The 19,093-nt window shown below is 42.1% G+C and overlaps 1 protein-coding gene across 3 annotated transcripts in view; it reads left to right on the plus strand.

The window, feature by feature from the left end:
- Window positions 1-13,497: 13,497 nt before the first annotated feature.
- Window positions 13,498-19,093, plus strand: part of HTR2A (5-hydroxytryptamine receptor 2A) — a 58,010-nt gene continuing 52,414 nt past the window's right edge. The window contains exons 1-3 of one of the 3 annotated variants that reach the window (XM_039220710.1): window positions 13,498-13,892; window positions 14,310-15,043; window positions 17,833-18,033. In XM_039220710.1, the coding sequence (XP_039076641.1) occupies window positions 14,632-15,043; window positions 17,833-18,033 (613 nt within the window). In that variant the 5' untranslated portion in view covers window positions 13,498-13,892; window positions 14,310-14,631. The remainder of the gene's footprint in view (window positions 13,893-14,309; window positions 15,044-17,832; window positions 18,034-19,093) is intronic. The other 2 variants (XM_039220711.1, XM_039220712.1) reach the window with 2 other exon arrangements.

A 19,093-nucleotide genomic window follows, 5' to 3' on the forward strand; every position in this document is an offset into this window, starting at 1 on the left:
AATTACAAGCTATTTTTTTAAAAATTTCACCCTAAAGCCAGTGTATCCCAGTCATAGTATGAATGTAAGATCATCTCTGGCTCTTTTCCTATGACATTTAATCATTAAGTATTTTTGTTTATGAGCATATACATGGCTCAGAAAACTTATAAAATCCAAAATGTGACCATAACTCCTTGGCCCAAATAGTTTTGATCATTTTAATGTGTTTCCTTTAAATTTAATAAGGACAGTTTTGGTCAGCATTCAAGAGTCTCTCATGGTTTGCCTCTCTCCCTTTCCCCCAAATCCCAGTCTGCGGGCCCCGGTGAAATTGCCTTAGACACAGCTTCCCAGGCAGCCCCCTCGGGCAATTCCAGGCTCCCTGCCGAGCTCTGGGGGCGGAGTCAGAATCGCTGCTTCCTTCTCTGGGTCAGGCTGGTGCGCATGGGCGGGGGCTTGCCCGCAGGGTGTGCTGAGCCCGAGCCCGCTGGAGTGAGGAAAACCGGGTCCCTCTATGGCTCGTCACCCAAAACTGAGGGCTGATGGATGTGGGGGGGAGGGAGGGGGGGCATGGAGGAGGGCACTTTGGGGATGAGCACTGAGTGTTATGTGGAAACTAATTTGACAATAAACTATTTGTAAAAAAAAAAAAAGAAAAAGAAAAAGAAAAAATAAAATAAAATAAAAATAAACTTTAAAAAAAAAATTTAATAAGGACATACATGTTCTTAAAAGTAACATTCCAGAAAGGTCTTTATATCCTACTCCTGTTAAGTATTAATTTATGAGTAGTTTTCCATATAATACTCTTGAAGTGCATGATTCTTAGAAGCTTCACAACATTTCATCTTCTGTCTTAGGGAAAAAATTCTATTTACAATTGCAGTTAAAAAAGCAAGATACCTAGGAATAAACTTAACCGAAGAGGTTGAAGACTTATTTTCTGAAAATGCAAACACTGAAAAGGACCGACACAAATGGAAATATATTCTATGTTCATGGATAGGAAGAATGTTGCTAAAATGTCCACACTACCCAAATAATCTACAGATTCAATGCCATATCAACAGCATTTTTCACAGAACTAGAAAACTAAAATTTATATGGAACCACAGAAGACCCCAGCTAACCCATCAATCTTAAAGCTGGAGGTATCAAAATTCCAGATTTCAAGCTATACCACAAAGCTGTAATAATAAAAACAGTATGGTACTGGCACACAAAGACCTATGGATCAATGGAACAGAATAGATACCAGAAATAAACCTGTGCTTGGATAGTCAATTAATCTAGAACAAAGACGATAAGAATATACAGTGTGGAGAAGACAATCTCTTCAACAAATAGTACTAGGGAAACTAGATGGCTACATACTCAAGAATAAAACTGGACGACTTTCCTACACCATACACAAAAATAAACTCAAAATAGATTGACCACCTGAAACCATCCAACTACTTGAAGAATCAGGCATTCGTCTCTTGGACATCAACAGAAAATTTTTCTAAATGTCTCCTAAGGCAAGAGAAATGAAATCAAAAATAAACTATTGGGACTATACCAACATAAAACGCTTTAGCACAGTAAAAGCCAACAACAAAATAAAGCAACATAATGAATAGCATATATTTACAAATTATGTATTTGATAAGAGGTTAATATCTAAAAAACTCCTACAACTCAAAACCAAAAAGACATAATTTGATTAAAAGCTGGGCACAGAACCTGAATAGACCTTTTACTAAAGGAGATATACAAATGGTCAGACACATGAAAAGATGTTCAACATCACTCATCATGTAAATGTAAATCAAAACCACAATGATACCACCTCACACCAGGAAGAATGACTAGTATCCAAAAGACAAGTAGTAACAAGTGTTGGTGAAAATGTGTAGAAAAAGGAACGCTCATACACTGTTAGTGGGAAAGCAAATTGGAGCAGCCACTCTAGAAAACAATATGGAAGTTCCTCAAAAAATTACAAATAGGAACACCATATGATCCAGTAATTACACTACTGGGTATCTATCTCCACAAATAAAAACATTAATTTGACAAGATCACCCCTATGTTTATTGCAGCATTACTAACAATAGCCAACCAACAGAAATGACTCAAGTGTCCATCAATAGATGGACAGTGTTACATATATTCAATGGAATATTGCTCAGTCATAAAAAACTAAGATCTTGCATTTTCATCATGTATGGACCTAAAAGGTATAATGCTAAGTGAGTCTAAAGACAAATACCGTATTACTTCATTCATATATGTAACCTCATAAACAAAAACAGACTGTTAAACACAGAAAACAAACTGGTGGTTACCAGAGAGGAGGTTGGGGGAGGGCTGGGTGAAACAGATAAAGGAGATTAAGAGTACATTTATCATGATGAGCACTGGGTAATGTATAGAATTTTTAAAGTATTCTTTAAAGTTTATTTACTTTGAAAGACAGAAGAGCATGCAAGCAGGGTAAAGGGGGAGAGAGAGAGAGAGAGAGAGAGAGAGAGAGAGAGAGAATCCCAAGCAGTCTCCACACTCAGTGAGGAGTCTGAGGCAGGGCTCAGTCCCACAAACCATGAGATCACAGCTGGAGGAAAAATCAAGTGTCGGATGTTCAAAAAACCGAGTCATCCAGGTGCCCCTAGAATTTTTAAATCCTCATGTTGTACCCTCTATGTTATCCATCGATTTAAATGAATTTGTTGAAACTATGTTCTATTGTCTTAGCTCCCAGGGCACCATTTTTTCCTTCCTCATCACCCCCACCCCAGTGTCCTTTGTGGGTTCTTCCTCACCTCTAAATGTTGAAGAATCTCTGGATTCAGTCCTTAGACAGCTTTTTACTTTCCTTAGATAGGATGATTTCTCAAGTGTTTCATGACTCTGAATACCATTTATATATTCACAATAGTCTAACTTATATCTGCAACTTCATCTTCACTCTCCTCCATCAGACCCTTACGTTCACCTGTGTTTTAATCTTATCTCCAGTTTAAATGTCTCAAACTGATCTGAAATTTTCCAAAAGTTGTATCTCCTAAAACCTTTCCCACTTCAGGTAAGGACAACTCCATCAACCCAGTTGCTCAGAGCTAAAACCTCAGAGTCACCTTTGACACTTGTTTTTCTCACATGTCACATCCTATCCTTCCACTCTCAGAACTACCACCACCCCGCCCACCCCCTGCTACCACCCCATGTTGTTCTTGTTTAACATTTTCAGGGGCGCCTGGGTGGCTCAGTCGGTTAAGCATCCAACTTCAGCTCAGGTCATGATCTCACGGTTCATGGGTTCTAGCCCTACATCGGGCTCTGTGCTGGCAGCTAGCTCAGCGACTGGAGCCTGTCTTCATATTCTGTGTCTCCCTCTCTCTGACTCTCTCCTGCTCATGCTGTCTCTATCTCCCCCTCAAAAATAAATAAAACATTAAAAAAAGATTTTCAGTGAAAGTGCTCTTATCAAGGTTACCACCAAACTCATGTTGTTAAATCCAATGGACATTTCTGTGCTTTCATCGTAATAGACATCTCAATTTTAGCGGACCTCTTAGCCTCTTGAAAAGATTTTCTTCTGTTGGGTTCTATGACTAGTTGTCTAACCATTTCTCTAAGGAATTTTTGATGAATCTTCTACCTCCTTCAAACCTTTAAAATCCATCCCTTCTTTCCAAATCAAGGAGATCATTCTAGCAATTATCTCATGACTCTTTTGCATGGTCAATTTCTCCCTTTCTTCTAGATCATTCGTATCACCACAAAGACGTGTTATAATTTATCTTATCTTGAATAAAATCCTCTTTGCCTCTTATCCTGTCAATTACAATTCCATTTAGGTTATCCATGTAGTTGTCTCTATTATCTATACTTAGCACTTCTTCCTCTCTTCCTATTTTTTTCTTGTATCCACATAGTTGGGCTCTTACTCCAACAATTCCAAACAATTCCAATCAAAGCCAAAAGCTTCCATTTTGACAAATGTGATGGTCATATCTTATATCTCATACTCTGCTAATCAGAGCATTTGACAGTTGTGTATACTCCCCCTTCATTGCCTTTCTTTACCTGACTTCTGGGATACCAATCTTTGTCCCCTGTAACTCATGGAGTGCTCCTCATTCTGCTTCAGTAGTTCCCTCTAGATTTCTCCAACCTCAAAATACTGGAATAATCCAGGGCCCATTCTTCAAACTTCTTTTCGCTTCTCTAGTTCTACTCATTACCTAGGTGCTCTCATCAAGTTTCACACTTTAAATACCACCAACATGCCATTGATCACCAAGTTTATATCTCCTTTGTATACCCCTGTACTCCTACTTGCTACCACCAACTATTTAAGTGTATAAATTAAGGCAGGAGCCTTATCTTCAATGTTACATTCAGAACAACAGTGCTTGACATAGCACCCAAAGGTTGACTGTTATGAGTATTGTTAAACTAAATACCACAGTGAAAATATTTAAAAGAACAGTTATTAGCTAATTTCAAGTAATTGCTTCTTTTGACACAAGTCAATGGTGTAAGAAAAGATGATTTAAGACCTTGCTTTTCAAGCATGCAGTGATCAAGTGGTCTGGTTTGTTCCAAACCGAAGAACTGAATCATCCAAAGAAAGGGATGGGTTATCATTTGGTAATTCTTCCTTAAAATTTGTTCTTGGGGTGCCTGGGTACCTCAGTCGGTTGGATGGCTGACAAGATCAGGTCATGGTCTCACAGTTCATGAGTTTGAGCCTTGCATTGAGTCTGAGCTGTAAGCTCAGAGCCTGTATCCTTCTTCAGATTCTGTCTCCCTCCCCTTCTCTGTCCCTCCCCCACTCACACTGTCTCTCTCTCTCAAAAGTAAACATTAAAATTTTTTTAATGAAAAAAGAGGGGCATCTGGGTGGCTCAGTCGGTTAAGCGTCCAACTTCAGCTCAGGTCATGATCTCACGGTTCGTTGGTTCAAGCCCTGCAGTGAGCTCTGTGCTGACAGCCAGCTCAGAGCCTGGAACCTGTTTTGGATTCTGTGTATCTCCCTCTCTCTCTCTCTCTGACCCTGCCCTGGGCATGCTATTTTTCTCCCTCTCTCAGAAAAAAATAAAACATTAAAAAATTTAATAAAAAAGGAAAATTGTTTTCATTCTCAGACTATTACTATGATTTGGAAAGGCTAAATCTCCAAGACATATTCTTAAGTAAGAACACAGAGTTAAAGAATTCTAGGCAGCCATTTCAAAATAAAATCAGATATAGTCCACTGAGCAGAGGTAGAGGTTGACATGGCCCGGAAAGAAACCTAAGAAGATTAGAACAAGGATCTAGCCTATGTTTCTTTGAACAAGGACAAATAAATGACTTCCCAAATGTCCAGTTCACTTAACAGTTTTTCAGACTTCGATCCCCAGAAAGTTTATGCACAGCAACACAGAAAACATACTACTGAGCAAACCAAGAACCAAGATGAGTATATACATGCTTCCATTTAAATCAAGTGAGAAGAACATGAGAGAAATTTCAAGAGTGATGGTAATGGTGGCTATTTTTATTTGTGGGATAGTTACACAGGTAGATACTCATCAAAACTTTAACTGTATGCTTACTGTCTTTACAGCTTAATTTTACACGTTCATTAAATGAACAAAAGGGTACTGAAATGAGTGTTGTGGGGGATGAGGATAGGAATTAAGATAAATGTGAGCAAATCTCTTTACTGCACCATCCCTTACTGCATTTAATATGTTTACAGGAGCGGGATGCACTGGTCCCATCAGATGCCGGGAGAAACCACTCCTCTGCTTGCCAGCTCAACCTGGAGGGGAAGCAGCACACCTGAGGCTGCTCTGCAGCTCTTCTGGCTTAGCTCGATTCCTAGTTGGGAGGCGGCCAGCTTGAAACTGCTCAGAAGGACTCACCTGCGGGTTTATACTTCTGGCATTATCAATGGGGCACAGAGACTAAGATCTGGAAATGAGGTGTAGCTTGGAACATAGAGCACAGCCCACCTTGGCTATGACAGCAGTACAGGGAGATTGGACCCAAAAGAGTGAGTTGCAACAATTGGTTCAAGAGGAGACTGGGGTCTGGGACGCTGCCATTTTTCTCCCTAAAACCACCAAGGCAGAATCTCAGGGAGCAGCCAGCAGATTGCAGTGGAGGCTTGGACCAGCCTACACCAAACCACGCCCATCCCTGCTACAGAGTTTTTTTTTTTTTTAAACCATAGTCCAGGGCTAGACCAACATGAATGCACTACCGTGATTAATTCTAGATCAGTTCTTTCTATTCAGATATATTTTCCCTTGTCTCATTTGTATCCCTCCCCTCTGCTGGACTAGGCACTCTGGTTACTGGTTTGCCTAAACAGTCACTTTTAATCCATTCTCTAGATGTATATTCTACACTTCCAGCGCTACCTCTAACACTGAACGTAAATGGACTAAATGCTCCATTCAAAAGACATAGGGTAGCAGAATGGATTAAAAAAAAAAAAAAGGCACCTATTTGCTATCTACAAGAAACTCATTTTAGACCTGAGGACACCTTCAGATTGAAAGTAAAGGGATGGAGAAATCTGTATCATGCCTACTGGAAGTCAAAAGAAAGCTAGAGTAGCTATACTTACATCAGACAAACTGGACTTTAAAGTAAAGGCAGTAACAAGGGATCAAGAAGGGCATTATATAATTATAGGGTCTATCCATCAGGAAGAACTAACAATTAATGTCTATGCACTGAATACAGGAGCACCCAAATACATAAAACAATAACAGAAACAATCTTATGGATAAGAATGTGCTAGTAGCAGGGGACTTTAATACTCCACTCACAGCAATGAATAGATCAACTACACAGAAAAACACTAAAGAAACAAAGGACTTGAATGACACACTGGACCAGATGGATCTGACAGATATATTTAGAACTCTACATCCTGAGGCCATGAAATTCACTTTCTTCTCAAGTGCACATGGCATATTCTCCTAGATCGATCAAATACTGGGACAAATTGAGACCATACCAAGCACACACTCAGATCACAATGCTATGAAACTTGAAATCAACCACAGGAAGAAGTCTGGAAAACCTCCAACAACATGGAGGTTAAAGAACACCCTACTAAAGAATGAATGAGCCAATCAGGCAATTAGAGAAGAAATTAAAAAATATATGGAAACTAAAATGAAAATACAACAATCCAAACTCTATGGGATGCGGAAGGGCAGTTCTAAGAGGGAAGTACATTGTACTCCAGGCCTACTTCAAGAAATTAGGAAAAGTGCAAATACAAAATCTAACAGCACACCTAAAGGAACTAGAAGGAGAGCAACAAGATCACCCCAAAGCCGGTAGAAGAGAAATAATAAAAATTTGGGCAGAAATAAGCAATATAGAATAGAAGAAAACAGTTGAACAGATCCATGAAACCAAGAGTTGGTTTTTTGAAAAAGTAAACAAAATTGACAAACTTCTAGCCAGGCTTCTCAAAAAGAAAAGAGATTTAGCCTCTACTACAAAGCTGAAATCATGAAGACAGCATGGTATTGGCACAAAAACAGACACATAGACCAATGGAAAAGAACAGAGAACTCTGAATTGGACCCACAAATGTATGGCCAACTAATCTTTGATAAACCAGAAAAGCGTATCCAGTGGAAAAAAGACAGCCTCTTTAACAGATGGTGCTGGTAGAACTGGACAGCAACATGAAGAATGAAACTAGATCATTTTCTCACACCATACACACAAATAAACTCAAAATGGATAAAGGACTTGAATGTCAAAGAGGAAACCATCAAAACCCTAGAGGAGAAAGCAGGAAACAACCTCCTTGACCTCCACCACAGCAATTTCTTACTTGACACATCCCCAAAGGCAAAGGAATCAAGAACAAAAATGAACTATTGAGACCTCATCAAGACTAAAAGCTTCTGCACAGCAAAGGAAACAATCCATAAAACTAATAGGCAACTGACAAAATGGGAAAAGATGGTTGCAAAGGACATATCAGATAAAGGGCTAGTATCTAAAATCAATAAGGAACTCACCAGACTCCACACGCAAAAAACAAATAATCCAGTGAAGAAATGGGCAGAAGACATGAACAGACACTTCTCCAAGAAGACATCCAGATGGCCAACAGACATGTGAAACGATGCTCAGCATCACTCCTGATCAGGGAAATGCAAATCAAAACCACACTGAGTTACCACCTCACACCCATCAGAGTGGCTAAAATGAACAAATCAGGAGACTCTAGATGCTGGCAACGATGTGGAGCATGTGGAGAAATCGGCACCCTTCTACACTGTTGGTGGGAATGTAAACTGGTGCAGCCCCTCTGGAAAATAGTGTGGAAGTTCCTCAAAACATTAACAATAGAATTCCCCTATGATCCAGCAATAGCACTGCTAAGCAATTTACCCAAGGGATACAGGAGTGCTGATGCAAAGGGGCACATGTACCCCAACGTTCATAGCAGCACTTTCAACAATAGCCAAAACATGGAAAGAGCCTAAGTGTCCATCAACGGACGCATGAATCAAGAAGATGCGGTTGATCTATACAATGGAATACTACATGGCAATGAGAAAGAATGAAATCTGGCCATGTGTAGCAACATAGATAGACCTTGAGGGTGTTATGCTGAGTGAAATAAGTCAGGCAGAGAAGAACAAATATTATATGTTTGCATGTATAGGAGGATTAGGAGGAACTTAACAGAGGACCGTGGGGGAGAAGAAGGGGGGAAGTAGTGGGGGAGAGGGAGGGAGGCAAACCAGGAGAGACTCTTGAATACTGAGAACAAACTGAGGGCTGATGGGGATGGGAGAGAGAGGAAGGGGGGTGATGGGCATGGAGGAGAGTACTTATGGGGTTGAGCACTGGGTGTTATATACAATCCAACTTGACAATAAACTATGTAAAGGAAAAAATATGTTTACAGTGCACTGCAGATCTCTAAGAGAAAGCAATAGGATGCATCATATTCCATATTTACTTGCTTAAGCAATTTCCCTCACACATATATTAACATCTGGAAGGCACTAATATTCCAGAGGCCACTAAATTTTGACTGGAGAAAAATTAAGGGCTGCAAATACCACTGCGATTAAAAAAAAAATCAACATCTGATTTAGGCAATCATCTTTCAGTGAACCCTCCCAGAATAAAACGTTGCAAAACATATCCCTAAACAAGGTCCAATTAGGTACTCAAGTAATTATTCCCCAAGTAAGTTTCATTTTGGGGTTATTGACCTTAAATTCCTTGTGGAAGTAGATAGTAAAGCTAACTGTCCAATCATTAACCTAACTTATGAGAATATTTTTTAGTGTTTATTTAATTTTTGACAAAGAGAGCACGGGGGGCGGGAAGGAGCAGAGAGGGAGGGAGACGCAGAATCCAAAGCAGGCTCTAGGCTCTGAGCTGTCAACACAGAGCCCGACATGGGGCTGAACTCACAAACTACGAGATCATGACCTAAGCCTAAGATCATGACCTAACTGACTGAGCCACCCAGGTGCCCAAAAAACAATATATTCATCATACTTTTTTTTTTTCCTGTGTACTCTAAGACACTAAGCTCATCCAGAATGAGCATTAAAAACACATGTTTAAAAATATAGGACTTTTCCTTTCCCCCACACCCCACACTGTGATGGGTATTGAGGTGGGCACTTGTTGGGATGAACAGTGGGTGCTGTATGCAAGCCAATCTGACAATAAATTATATTAAAAAGATAAAAAATAAAGTGGGATGAGTAAAAAAATTAAAACTGGAGATATATATGTGTAATATATATATACATGTATGTGTGTGTGTATGTATAGGTGTATATATGTAAGTATATATGTGTATGTAGGTATACCTACATACGTGCACATGTATATACGCATAATGCATATATACATCTACACATGTAGACACGTACATGCGTGCGTGTACACATGTGTATATGAGTGCACATGTGTATATATGCACGTGCACAGGTGTGTGTGCATGTACATGTGTATATACATAGATAGGCCTTAGGAGCGCTGCCTGGGTAGCTCAGCCGATTTCGGTTCAGGTCAGGTACTCACAGTTCAGGAGTTAGAGCCTGGCATCAGGCTCTGTGCTGACAGCTCAGAGCCTGGGGTCTGCTTCAGATTCTGTTTCCCTCTCTCTCCCCCCCTCTTCTGTTCACTCGGTCTCTCTCAAAAATAAACATTAAAAAAATTTTTTTAAATATAGGCCTTATGCTCCCCAGGAAGTAACTCAGACTCACTTGTAAGAGATTGCTGAGCTCCAGATCCGTATCTGTAGGATAACGAGGCAGGCAGGACTGGGCAGAGGGAGGAGATTAATTATGCTGCAGTCGCAACAGAGGCCTCGGCACATGCGACAGAGACCCTGGCAGCAGGATGGTTCCTCCACCGTGCCCAGTCCTGAGGCAAGGGGGCCAGGCTTTTGTACCCTCACAGCAGACCCTAGAGGAGAGGCAGGACTATGAGCAAGGTGGCCTCTTGGGCTGAGGGTAATTTTTACAGCGAGAATCCAATGAGAGCCATCAGTTATCAACACTTCCAGCAACAGGGAAAATGAGGGCCTCTGCCCTTTAGGAGAAGCGGGGCTGCACCTCCGTGATTCACCACAGCAGCCCATGTGCACCTCTCTTGCCAGCTCAAGAGTGTCTGAACTTTAAGAAACCACTCCTACCAAATCTCACTCCCACGCTATTAATAGACAAGCTCTGCCTAAGTTTAGTAGCCAAGACCCTGAGTTTTATACACAGTGCTCTATCCCTGGCAAGTATTCATACAACTGCAAATAACCCCAATGGCTACTAAAATGATTTCACAATATAAACAATACACCAAGAAAGTCATGGACTGGCTTCGCAATGACTGGAAACTGACGTGTTCATGAAGACATGAAGCCTAAGATCAGATTTCTCTAAGAAAAACACAGTAATCCATAATACAAAATATATCATCAAAAAGCTTTAATTTTGTAACAATATTTTTCAATTACATTCCTCTTTACCTTTTTCAGTGAGATTTAGTATCCCATTGGACAAAGTAATGAAAAACAGATTCTTTGTTTCTCCCTCGTTCTGCTTTAATACAGGCTGTCAACTCCTTTCTTCTTGCAAAATTCAGCAGGAAACACCATGTTTGGTCTTGAAGGTAGAGAGATAAGCGGTCTACTATCTAATCAAGACAGACATGTGAGCAGGTATTCATCAGTCACACATTTCACTCAACAAAGCTAAGCACTATGCATACAACCATCAGCAAGGCAAGTGTAGTCCTTGCCAACATGCTGTGAGGCTTGAAATATAAAGTTGAAGGGGCCTCCTTACGGGAGAAGGAGAGCCATGGGAAACCCTAAGCCAACAACTAGCCTTTGCAGATTGCTTAAATTTACACATACATCTGGTACTTTTTTTTTTCTTTCTTCTGTTTTCTTCTTCTTTTTCTTTTTTTTTTTTTTTTTTTTTTTTTTGCTTATTTTGATACAGAGCAAGCATATGCACACATTTGGGGAAGGCAGCAGAGAGAGAAGGAGAGAGAATCCCAAATAGGCTCTGTACCTTCACCAAAGAGCAAATGCTAGGTTGATCTCCCAAACTGAGAGATCATGACCTGAGCCAAAGTCAAGAATTGTATCCTCAATGGACTGAGCCACCCAGGTACCCCATACCTGGTACATTTTAACTCTTATATCAATCCTGTAAGGTTGGTATTATTTTTCCCTATTTACAGATGAGGAAATTAAGGCACAAAGATTAAGCAGTTTATCAACGTCACACAGGTAATGAATGGCAGGAGTGGAATTCAGAGGACTTACTTCTGGACCTGAGCCTTGACAATGGAGTAGGAATTTGCCAGATGGATACTAACGGGGGTGGGGAGCACTCCCAATGCAGGGAACTTCAAGTACAAATGTTTTAAAATGATCAAACCTTCAAGTTCACTCGCACTTAGGCTGCCTGTAGAAGAAAACAGGAATCCAGGCCTAGAAAGTGGGAATGGGGAGGGACAGGCAGAGACACGAGTTGTGCCTCACAAGGGACAAACTAAAGGAGTGCAAGCACAAATTAATGAAAATGATGTCCGTTTTGTTTTAATAAAATCAATAGGACTATTAATAGAAGCCACCGACATTAAGAACATCCTTCAAGCATGTTGGGTTAATTATTTATATGCACGACCTCCTTTTAGTTTTATTGCCATCTTGAGGGAGAGACTACTCTTCTCCCGTTTTGCAAGTGAGGATATGGTGTCTCGAGGAAGACAGCTAGATTGTCAAGGGTTCTGCTGTTTGAGTTACGGAGCTGGGATTCAGAACCGAGGAGTCAGAACCCAGAGCCTGGGTGCTCAACTCCCTGCTCTAGGTGCCCGGCAATCACACACTCCTTGTCCGAGGCATGCAGAGGGGCAGGGGGGTGGCAGAAAGGGCAAATCCCCACTAAGGAGGTGCTCCAGCCCAGTAAGCTTGTTAAGGCGTGTGCCAGAGGAGACCTGAGTCCACACAAGTGACATGGCAGATGAAGACCCGGCAGTGAGAACGAATGAAGAGTCTTCCTAACAGTCAGCTGTCTAAAGAGATGTTGATTCCATGACTAAGAGAATAGGTGGAAATAAGCACTAAGAAGCAGGCCCAGGGTAGGGAGAAAGATGCAGAGTCAAGGTCTTCTAGGGCACAGATGAAGCAGTTAGTATGGCAGCTGAATATTTAAGTCAGGGGTTGAGAGAAATCATCTGCTAACAAGGTACAGATTTGTTCCAAGACCTGTCAAAGCGACCCAAGTGACAGAATGTGTCCAAAGAGAATGTTAAAATAACAGAAACCTAGATAACCGTGCTATTCGGGAAAGACTCCTGTTTTCATCTGTAAAAATGAGATAGCTTGTGTATACACATATACTCCTCTTCTGTGTCAGTCAGAGCTGCTTTCTTTAGAAACCTAAGAGTTTTTTGTTTTTGTTTCTGTTTTTTTTTTTTTAATAAGTAAAGCAGGAGGTTTTCAAAATTCTCTCCAAAAAACCTGTCTTCCACATCTGAGGTTTTAAATTACTTCTAGATAGATTTCTAGAGAACATAAGTTAGGTGAATGGTGTTATGCTTTTAATAACTAAAAATGCTACTAATAGTTTGAGTATCGCCCAAGAGGTGCTTGGCCACTCTGAGCTCAAGTCACTGACGTCAATAACTGCACTTCAGGCATAAGCACTTACAGGCTCTGGATGGAAGCAATGAATGCTTACAGTGCTCCCGGGACATGCCATTTTCTAGCTTTATTTATGTTATCTCTTCACCCTAAAAACGTCACAGAGCAGCTTACCTGCCTTAGCCATCTGTACAGAAGGTGATTTCTCCAGTTTCTAACAACAGAAAACTTCCCAGTGTTAACATGTAGCAAAAAGGAGAAACAAGAGGGGAAGGAAAAAAAAAAAAAAAGCCTGTTTGGTCCGCCCTCCCTGGCTGTTGCTACCTTGCAGTTTATGACATGCAGATAGAGGGAGGTCTGGTGAAGTGAACAAGGCAGCTGGAGAGCTGGTCCATTCCCGTGGAAACCACGAATCCCTTGGCACTGGCAACTCTCCCTACTTTCCTGCGGGATTTCTTTTGTGTGACTTTGTGAGGGGCTCATGAATGATTTCTAAACGTGTGCCTGGCTCAGGCAAGCCGCACAGGGAGGGAGGAACCCAGCTGAGTGGGGGCAGAGCCAGCAAACACAGACCGCGCAGCGCTGGAAGTGGTTCTACTCGTGCATGCAGTTTTTGAAGTCAGCAAAGAGAGAAATCAAATTACTATCCTATTATGCTGGTCGATGCTCAAGAAAAAGGGACTCTACACTCGCTTAATTACCATGAGGGATGCGGAAAGTCACAGAGCAGCAAAGTAGGTCTAACGTGTGGACTCTGAAGACAAATGTAAGTTCTCATGCTGCCGTATTTTATTGCCGTGTAATTTTTCTTTCTGGCTTGAAATCGTGCTTGGCCAAAATGTTACCATTTCCATGAGAATTGCTAGTGTGGAAAGTTGTCTCATCTTTGCTTAAGACTTTTTTTTCTTCTCTTATTAACTAAGAATAATGCAAATGGAAATTCCCGACATTCAGCCTGAGACTTAGAACTATAACCCCAGCTAGATCCAATTACTATGGGATTAACACTGGATGTATTTTTAATTGACTTTTCTTAATGTAGAATGCATACCACCCCAGTGTTTTGGATTGCATGCTATTTTAATACTGCTGTGGCTATACTAGTGGGATCAACCTAACCAAGAGAATGAGACAGAGCTCAGGGAGATTCCTGGTAATCACCAAACTTTTCTTTTCTGGCCAGGATCACATTTTTTCTTATGGAATCCTCAAAACTCTGCAGCCTCTATGTTAAAAAAGTTCATTCTGCTTTTTTGACCTTGCTTTGAAGGAAAAAAAAAATGAAACCAACAGGAATCCACGAACACTGTGAAGGAAAGAAATATAAAGAGCCACTGCAGTTCAACTACCATTGTGATCATGAGGGAAAAAAGGCAACCAAAGGATCTCAGCATGTACACCAGCTTCCGCGTGACAGAGCGTGAGGACAGAAAGATGAATGGCGAGCTGAGGCTCTAACTTGTTAGTTTTCCTTTACTTTGCCTGCTACCAATTCCGGCTTAGAAATGGATATTCTTTTTGAAGAAAACGCTTCTTTGAGCTCAACTACAAACTCCTTAATGCAATTAAGTGATGACACAAGGCTCTACAATAATGACTTTAACTCCGGAGAAGCTAACACTTCAGATGTATTTAACTGGACGGTGGACTCGGAAAATCGAACCAACCTTTCCTGTGAGGGCTGTCTCTCGCCACCCTGCTTCTCCTTACTTCATCTCCAGGAAAAAAACTGGTCTGCTTTGTTGACAGCTGTAGTGATTATTCTAACCATTGCTGGAAACATACTCGTCATCATGGCAGTGTCCCTAGAGAAAAAGCTGCAGAACGCCACCAACTATTTCCTGATGTCACTTGCCATAGCTGATATGCTGCTGGGTTTCCTTGTCATGCCCGTGTCCATGTTAACCATCCTATATGGTGAGTGGCATTAGTTTCCCAACTGTACCTACACTGGTAACAGACAGCATGTGCATGTGATGAGCAGATGAGCTGGGGCTCAAGGGACAAACTCAACACCAGGGTTTATTTATAGACAAGGGTCTACCGTGTTATACTCGTTAAGTTTAACAAGTGAGCTTTCGCATCTTCCAAGATCAGACAACCTATGATCATTGGAGAGTTTGGGGCTTTGAAACACGTACATTTTGTGTAGTAATTTTAACTGACCTCCCAAATACGAATCAGAAAGCAATAATTTATCTGTGATTCTGAATCCACTTGATTTTCACTTCTATAGATTCCCAAGTATTCCAGCCTCTGGGACAAAACAGTTTTATCTTTGTCACACAGTTTTCAGCACTTCTGATGGAGTGGAAAAACCTTCCCAGTTGCCTTAGAACATGTGCAGAGAGAATCTTAGTGGTGCTGTGTGTTTAATGTTAAAATATGCAGATTCTCCCTTAGAATAAATGAATGACTCCAGTGTCAGTTGCTTCCTTCCCAGAGAAGCTAATTTGGAAGTCTGCCTCTGAATTATACCCTCGACTCTGTAAAAATACATCTACATCACCTCCTCCCGACTGGTTTGGAGGAGGGTAGAAAACAAACGGGAAGACATTAATCCTGCTGTCTTCTACAGTTTCAAGGAGTCAAGACTCTTAGCAAGTCAGCAAACACTGGGACGGCTTCAGCGGGAAGCAGAATGTGATGTTCTTTTCAAATTATGAGTAATACAGCCGGATTTCTTTTTAAAAGAATATTTAGTCTGCTGACACAGGCACATAACAGTCACCCAGAGCTAGAAATACATTACGGTCATTTTAAGAGGGGATTTTCTGCCCATGTCTTGAGGGCTAGAAACACAACAAAACTATATGTATCATCCCAGCGCGGAGCGTGGAGGAGGAAGGAGATGGGCAACGCAGAGCAGGCGCCGGCTTGCACAGGGTCGATAATGCTCCTTGCAAAGCCAGCCTCCGTTTGGCCACTCAAATGTCACACTGGAACGATTTCATTAAATTTGCCTGGCATTTCCCAGACAGGCTGCAAAATGTTCTCCCTCCCTAAAACCCCACCCCTCTCGAAGGCAAACTCGGGGAGTGGCGCATGGCTCCCAGAGGTTCCGTCAGGAAACCAAAACCACAGCGCGAGGGCGTGATGGCCCCATGGCAGGTGAGAGGCAGGCACCCGCCAGCTGGGTTAAGAAGCTAGGACCTGGCCAGTGCCTCCCGCTCAGGGTGCAACTGCGCCCCCTAGCGGCGGCCACTCCACATGCAGCCGGTTCCAGCGGGAGTTACACCTCTCCCTGAATGGGTCACCGCAGGAGGAGGAAATGCCCCATCCCTATCCTTGCCTCGGAAACCAGAGTTGGCCCGCCCCAACCGCCACCTCCTTGTGGAGCAAATTCCTAGGGCCAACATCAGTTCCGACCAGGCGGAGTGTGGCTTCCCTCCAGGCACTGCAAAGGAAGACGCTCCTGGTTTAGCTCCTTTGTTTTGCAAATGATCAGAGTGAAAGGCATTAAGTTAAGCTAGTGTCCTGCACCCTTTACTTTCCTAAATATAGGCGGTGGCATTTTCTTAGAGTATGCTTGCGAATATAGCTTGTTCAACTTTGTGAGTCTGGAATATTGCAAAGAAAAGGTAATCTTTAGGATTTGCCTTTTCACATGCACGCAGATATAACATCATTGCATATACAGCTATCAAAACTAATTTGGGTTTACCTACCTGTTTGATCCCCTCTCCAACAAAGTCAGGACACTTCGAATATGCCTCATGGGCCCCCCTGCAGCGCTCTTCAAATTGCAATCATGAGGGACAGCTCTGCAATACTTTGCTTGGGGCCCTCCTCTGCCCACACTCCTGGGCACCAGGACCTAGAGAAAAGCTGTCCAGTTGATTCTAAATTGCAGTGAGGGCTGACCACCACTGCTGTGCTATCCTCGGACCAGCACCACCACCTGGAAACTTGTTAGAAATGACACTTCTTCCATCTCCACACTCTTCCCCCTCCTGCTGCAGAGTCACATCATCAGGACCTCCAGGTGGGGTCTGGCAGTTCCATTTTAAGACCCCATCTATGAAATTCTGAGGCTTCCTCAAGTTTGAGAGCCACCACTCTGAAACAATGGTCAGGACAGGAACACCATACTTTTCTGCAGGTTTCCCTTAGCCACATCCCAAATTGGAGTGAAACACCCCTAAACATTAGGGTTTTTTTCCCAAATAAAAATAATCTCCATCTGGACCTTTTAATTCATTTATTCATTCATACCAATGGCATTTATCGGGAGACCAGCATATGGCACCATGGTGCAAGGCTGAGCAGTTTGAGTGACTAACAGGTGAGTCAAACCTCCAGGAACCAACAGCATGTGTAAGATGTGAGCTAAAGGCAGTACCTGCAAGAGGGGCTTCAATAGAGAAGTTCAAAATACACCGAGACTGCTAGCTCATTAAAAACAATAAAGGTCAATTTTGTTAGGCAGAGAAGCTAGAGCAAGAGAAATCATGAAAACAACCCACCTTAACCACGACACGCAGGCAGAATGCCAGCCCTAAGAAATTTCCAAACTTTGTGTCCTTGAGCTAGTATAATTTTATTGTAGTTAAGGACAGTTGTTTTCAGGTTTTTTAAAGTATTGAAAATGTGTTGTGCTGCCCTTTGCCACCACCGGTGTCTTTCCCCAGAACGGAAACCCTTCTGGGGAGGCCACACACCGGAGGCCTGAGATTCCTGACTGACGCTAACCTTCTGCATCACAGGTTACCGGTGGCCTCTACCTAGCAAACTCTGTGCTGTCTGGATTTACCTGGATGTGCTCTTCTCCACGGCCTCCATCATGCACCTCTGTGCCATCTCACTGGATCGCTACGTTGCCATCCAGAATCCTATTCATCACAGCCGATTCAACTCCAGAACGAAGGCATTCCTGAAAATCATTGCTGTTTGGACCATATCAGTGGGTAAGTTGGGTACAGGATTTCAAATGTCTCATTTGAAAGCACAGTTCACGCCTTCCAAAGGGACTTGTTCTGTTTTGTTGCACTAAAACCTGAAACCCTGAACCTATGGAATTTTTTTTGCTGCTCTTATTGTTGTTGCAAAGTAAGTTACAATGTAATAATGATGAGGTTTGCTTTAGGAAGGAAGCGTCTATGAATGTCACTGGCTGATAATGTAAAGTTTGCACAGTTAAGACCATCTGCACCTACAGAGCCAAAATTGGACCCAACTGTGCCAAATCCACTTCCAAATGCTTTTTCACCATTTCACACTTTCAAATTCACCACTCTACATCTTGAATTCCCCCAGAGACCTCAACACGTATTATCACTAGAATTGCCGTCAGCTGAAGACTACAGAGCCCCATGCTGGAGCACACACAGCTTCTGGAGCCTGGAGAAAAAGAAAAAGGTACCAGATTCTGTAACTCAGAGGCAGAAGGTGGGGACAGAGGCGGGGACTTACTCAGGGACAAGGTGTTTCTGCCTGCCCCGTGCCTCTGTAAACACTCCTCCTGTTAGGTCACCACACAGGAGAGGATCTCAAGCCCTTTATGTTGATCACACACATTCACCTCTCACCAGCATTGATCTTCTGTCACACATCCAACAAGCAGGAAAACCCAGGTAATGGAAGCCAAAGGGGCAGCTCCCAAGTAGCTAAGTCAATTGTACCTGCCACCCCAGCAGACTTGGTTTGTCATCAAACAGTCCCTGAGGATTTGCTTTAAAGTTGCAAAGCTTTACAAGCAAGAATACTGCACCTGCTTATGGCCACAGGGTACCCACATCTACTAACATGAGAGACTATGGTATTTGATGGCAGGCTGGACACCAAAATCTTGAGTCTGTCCACAGTGGGTAATAAAAGTCCTAGTTCATAGCTACCACAAGAGGGTATTTTGTGTTTTTCAGTTCTTACGGCTTGCCTTGCTGCTACAGATTCCTCTACAGAGTAGGTAACTCCACCTTATGGAGGAGGAAACTGGCGTTCAACAAGTGAGAAGACTCCTGCACAGCT

The sequence above is a fragment of the Hyaena hyaena genome, unplaced genomic scaffold (assembly GCF_003009895.1).
Source record: "Hyaena hyaena isolate Hyena2069 unplaced genomic scaffold, ASM300989v1 scaffold_905, whole genome shotgun sequence".
NCBI lineage: Eukaryota > Metazoa > Chordata > Mammalia > Carnivora > Hyaenidae > Hyaena > Hyaena hyaena.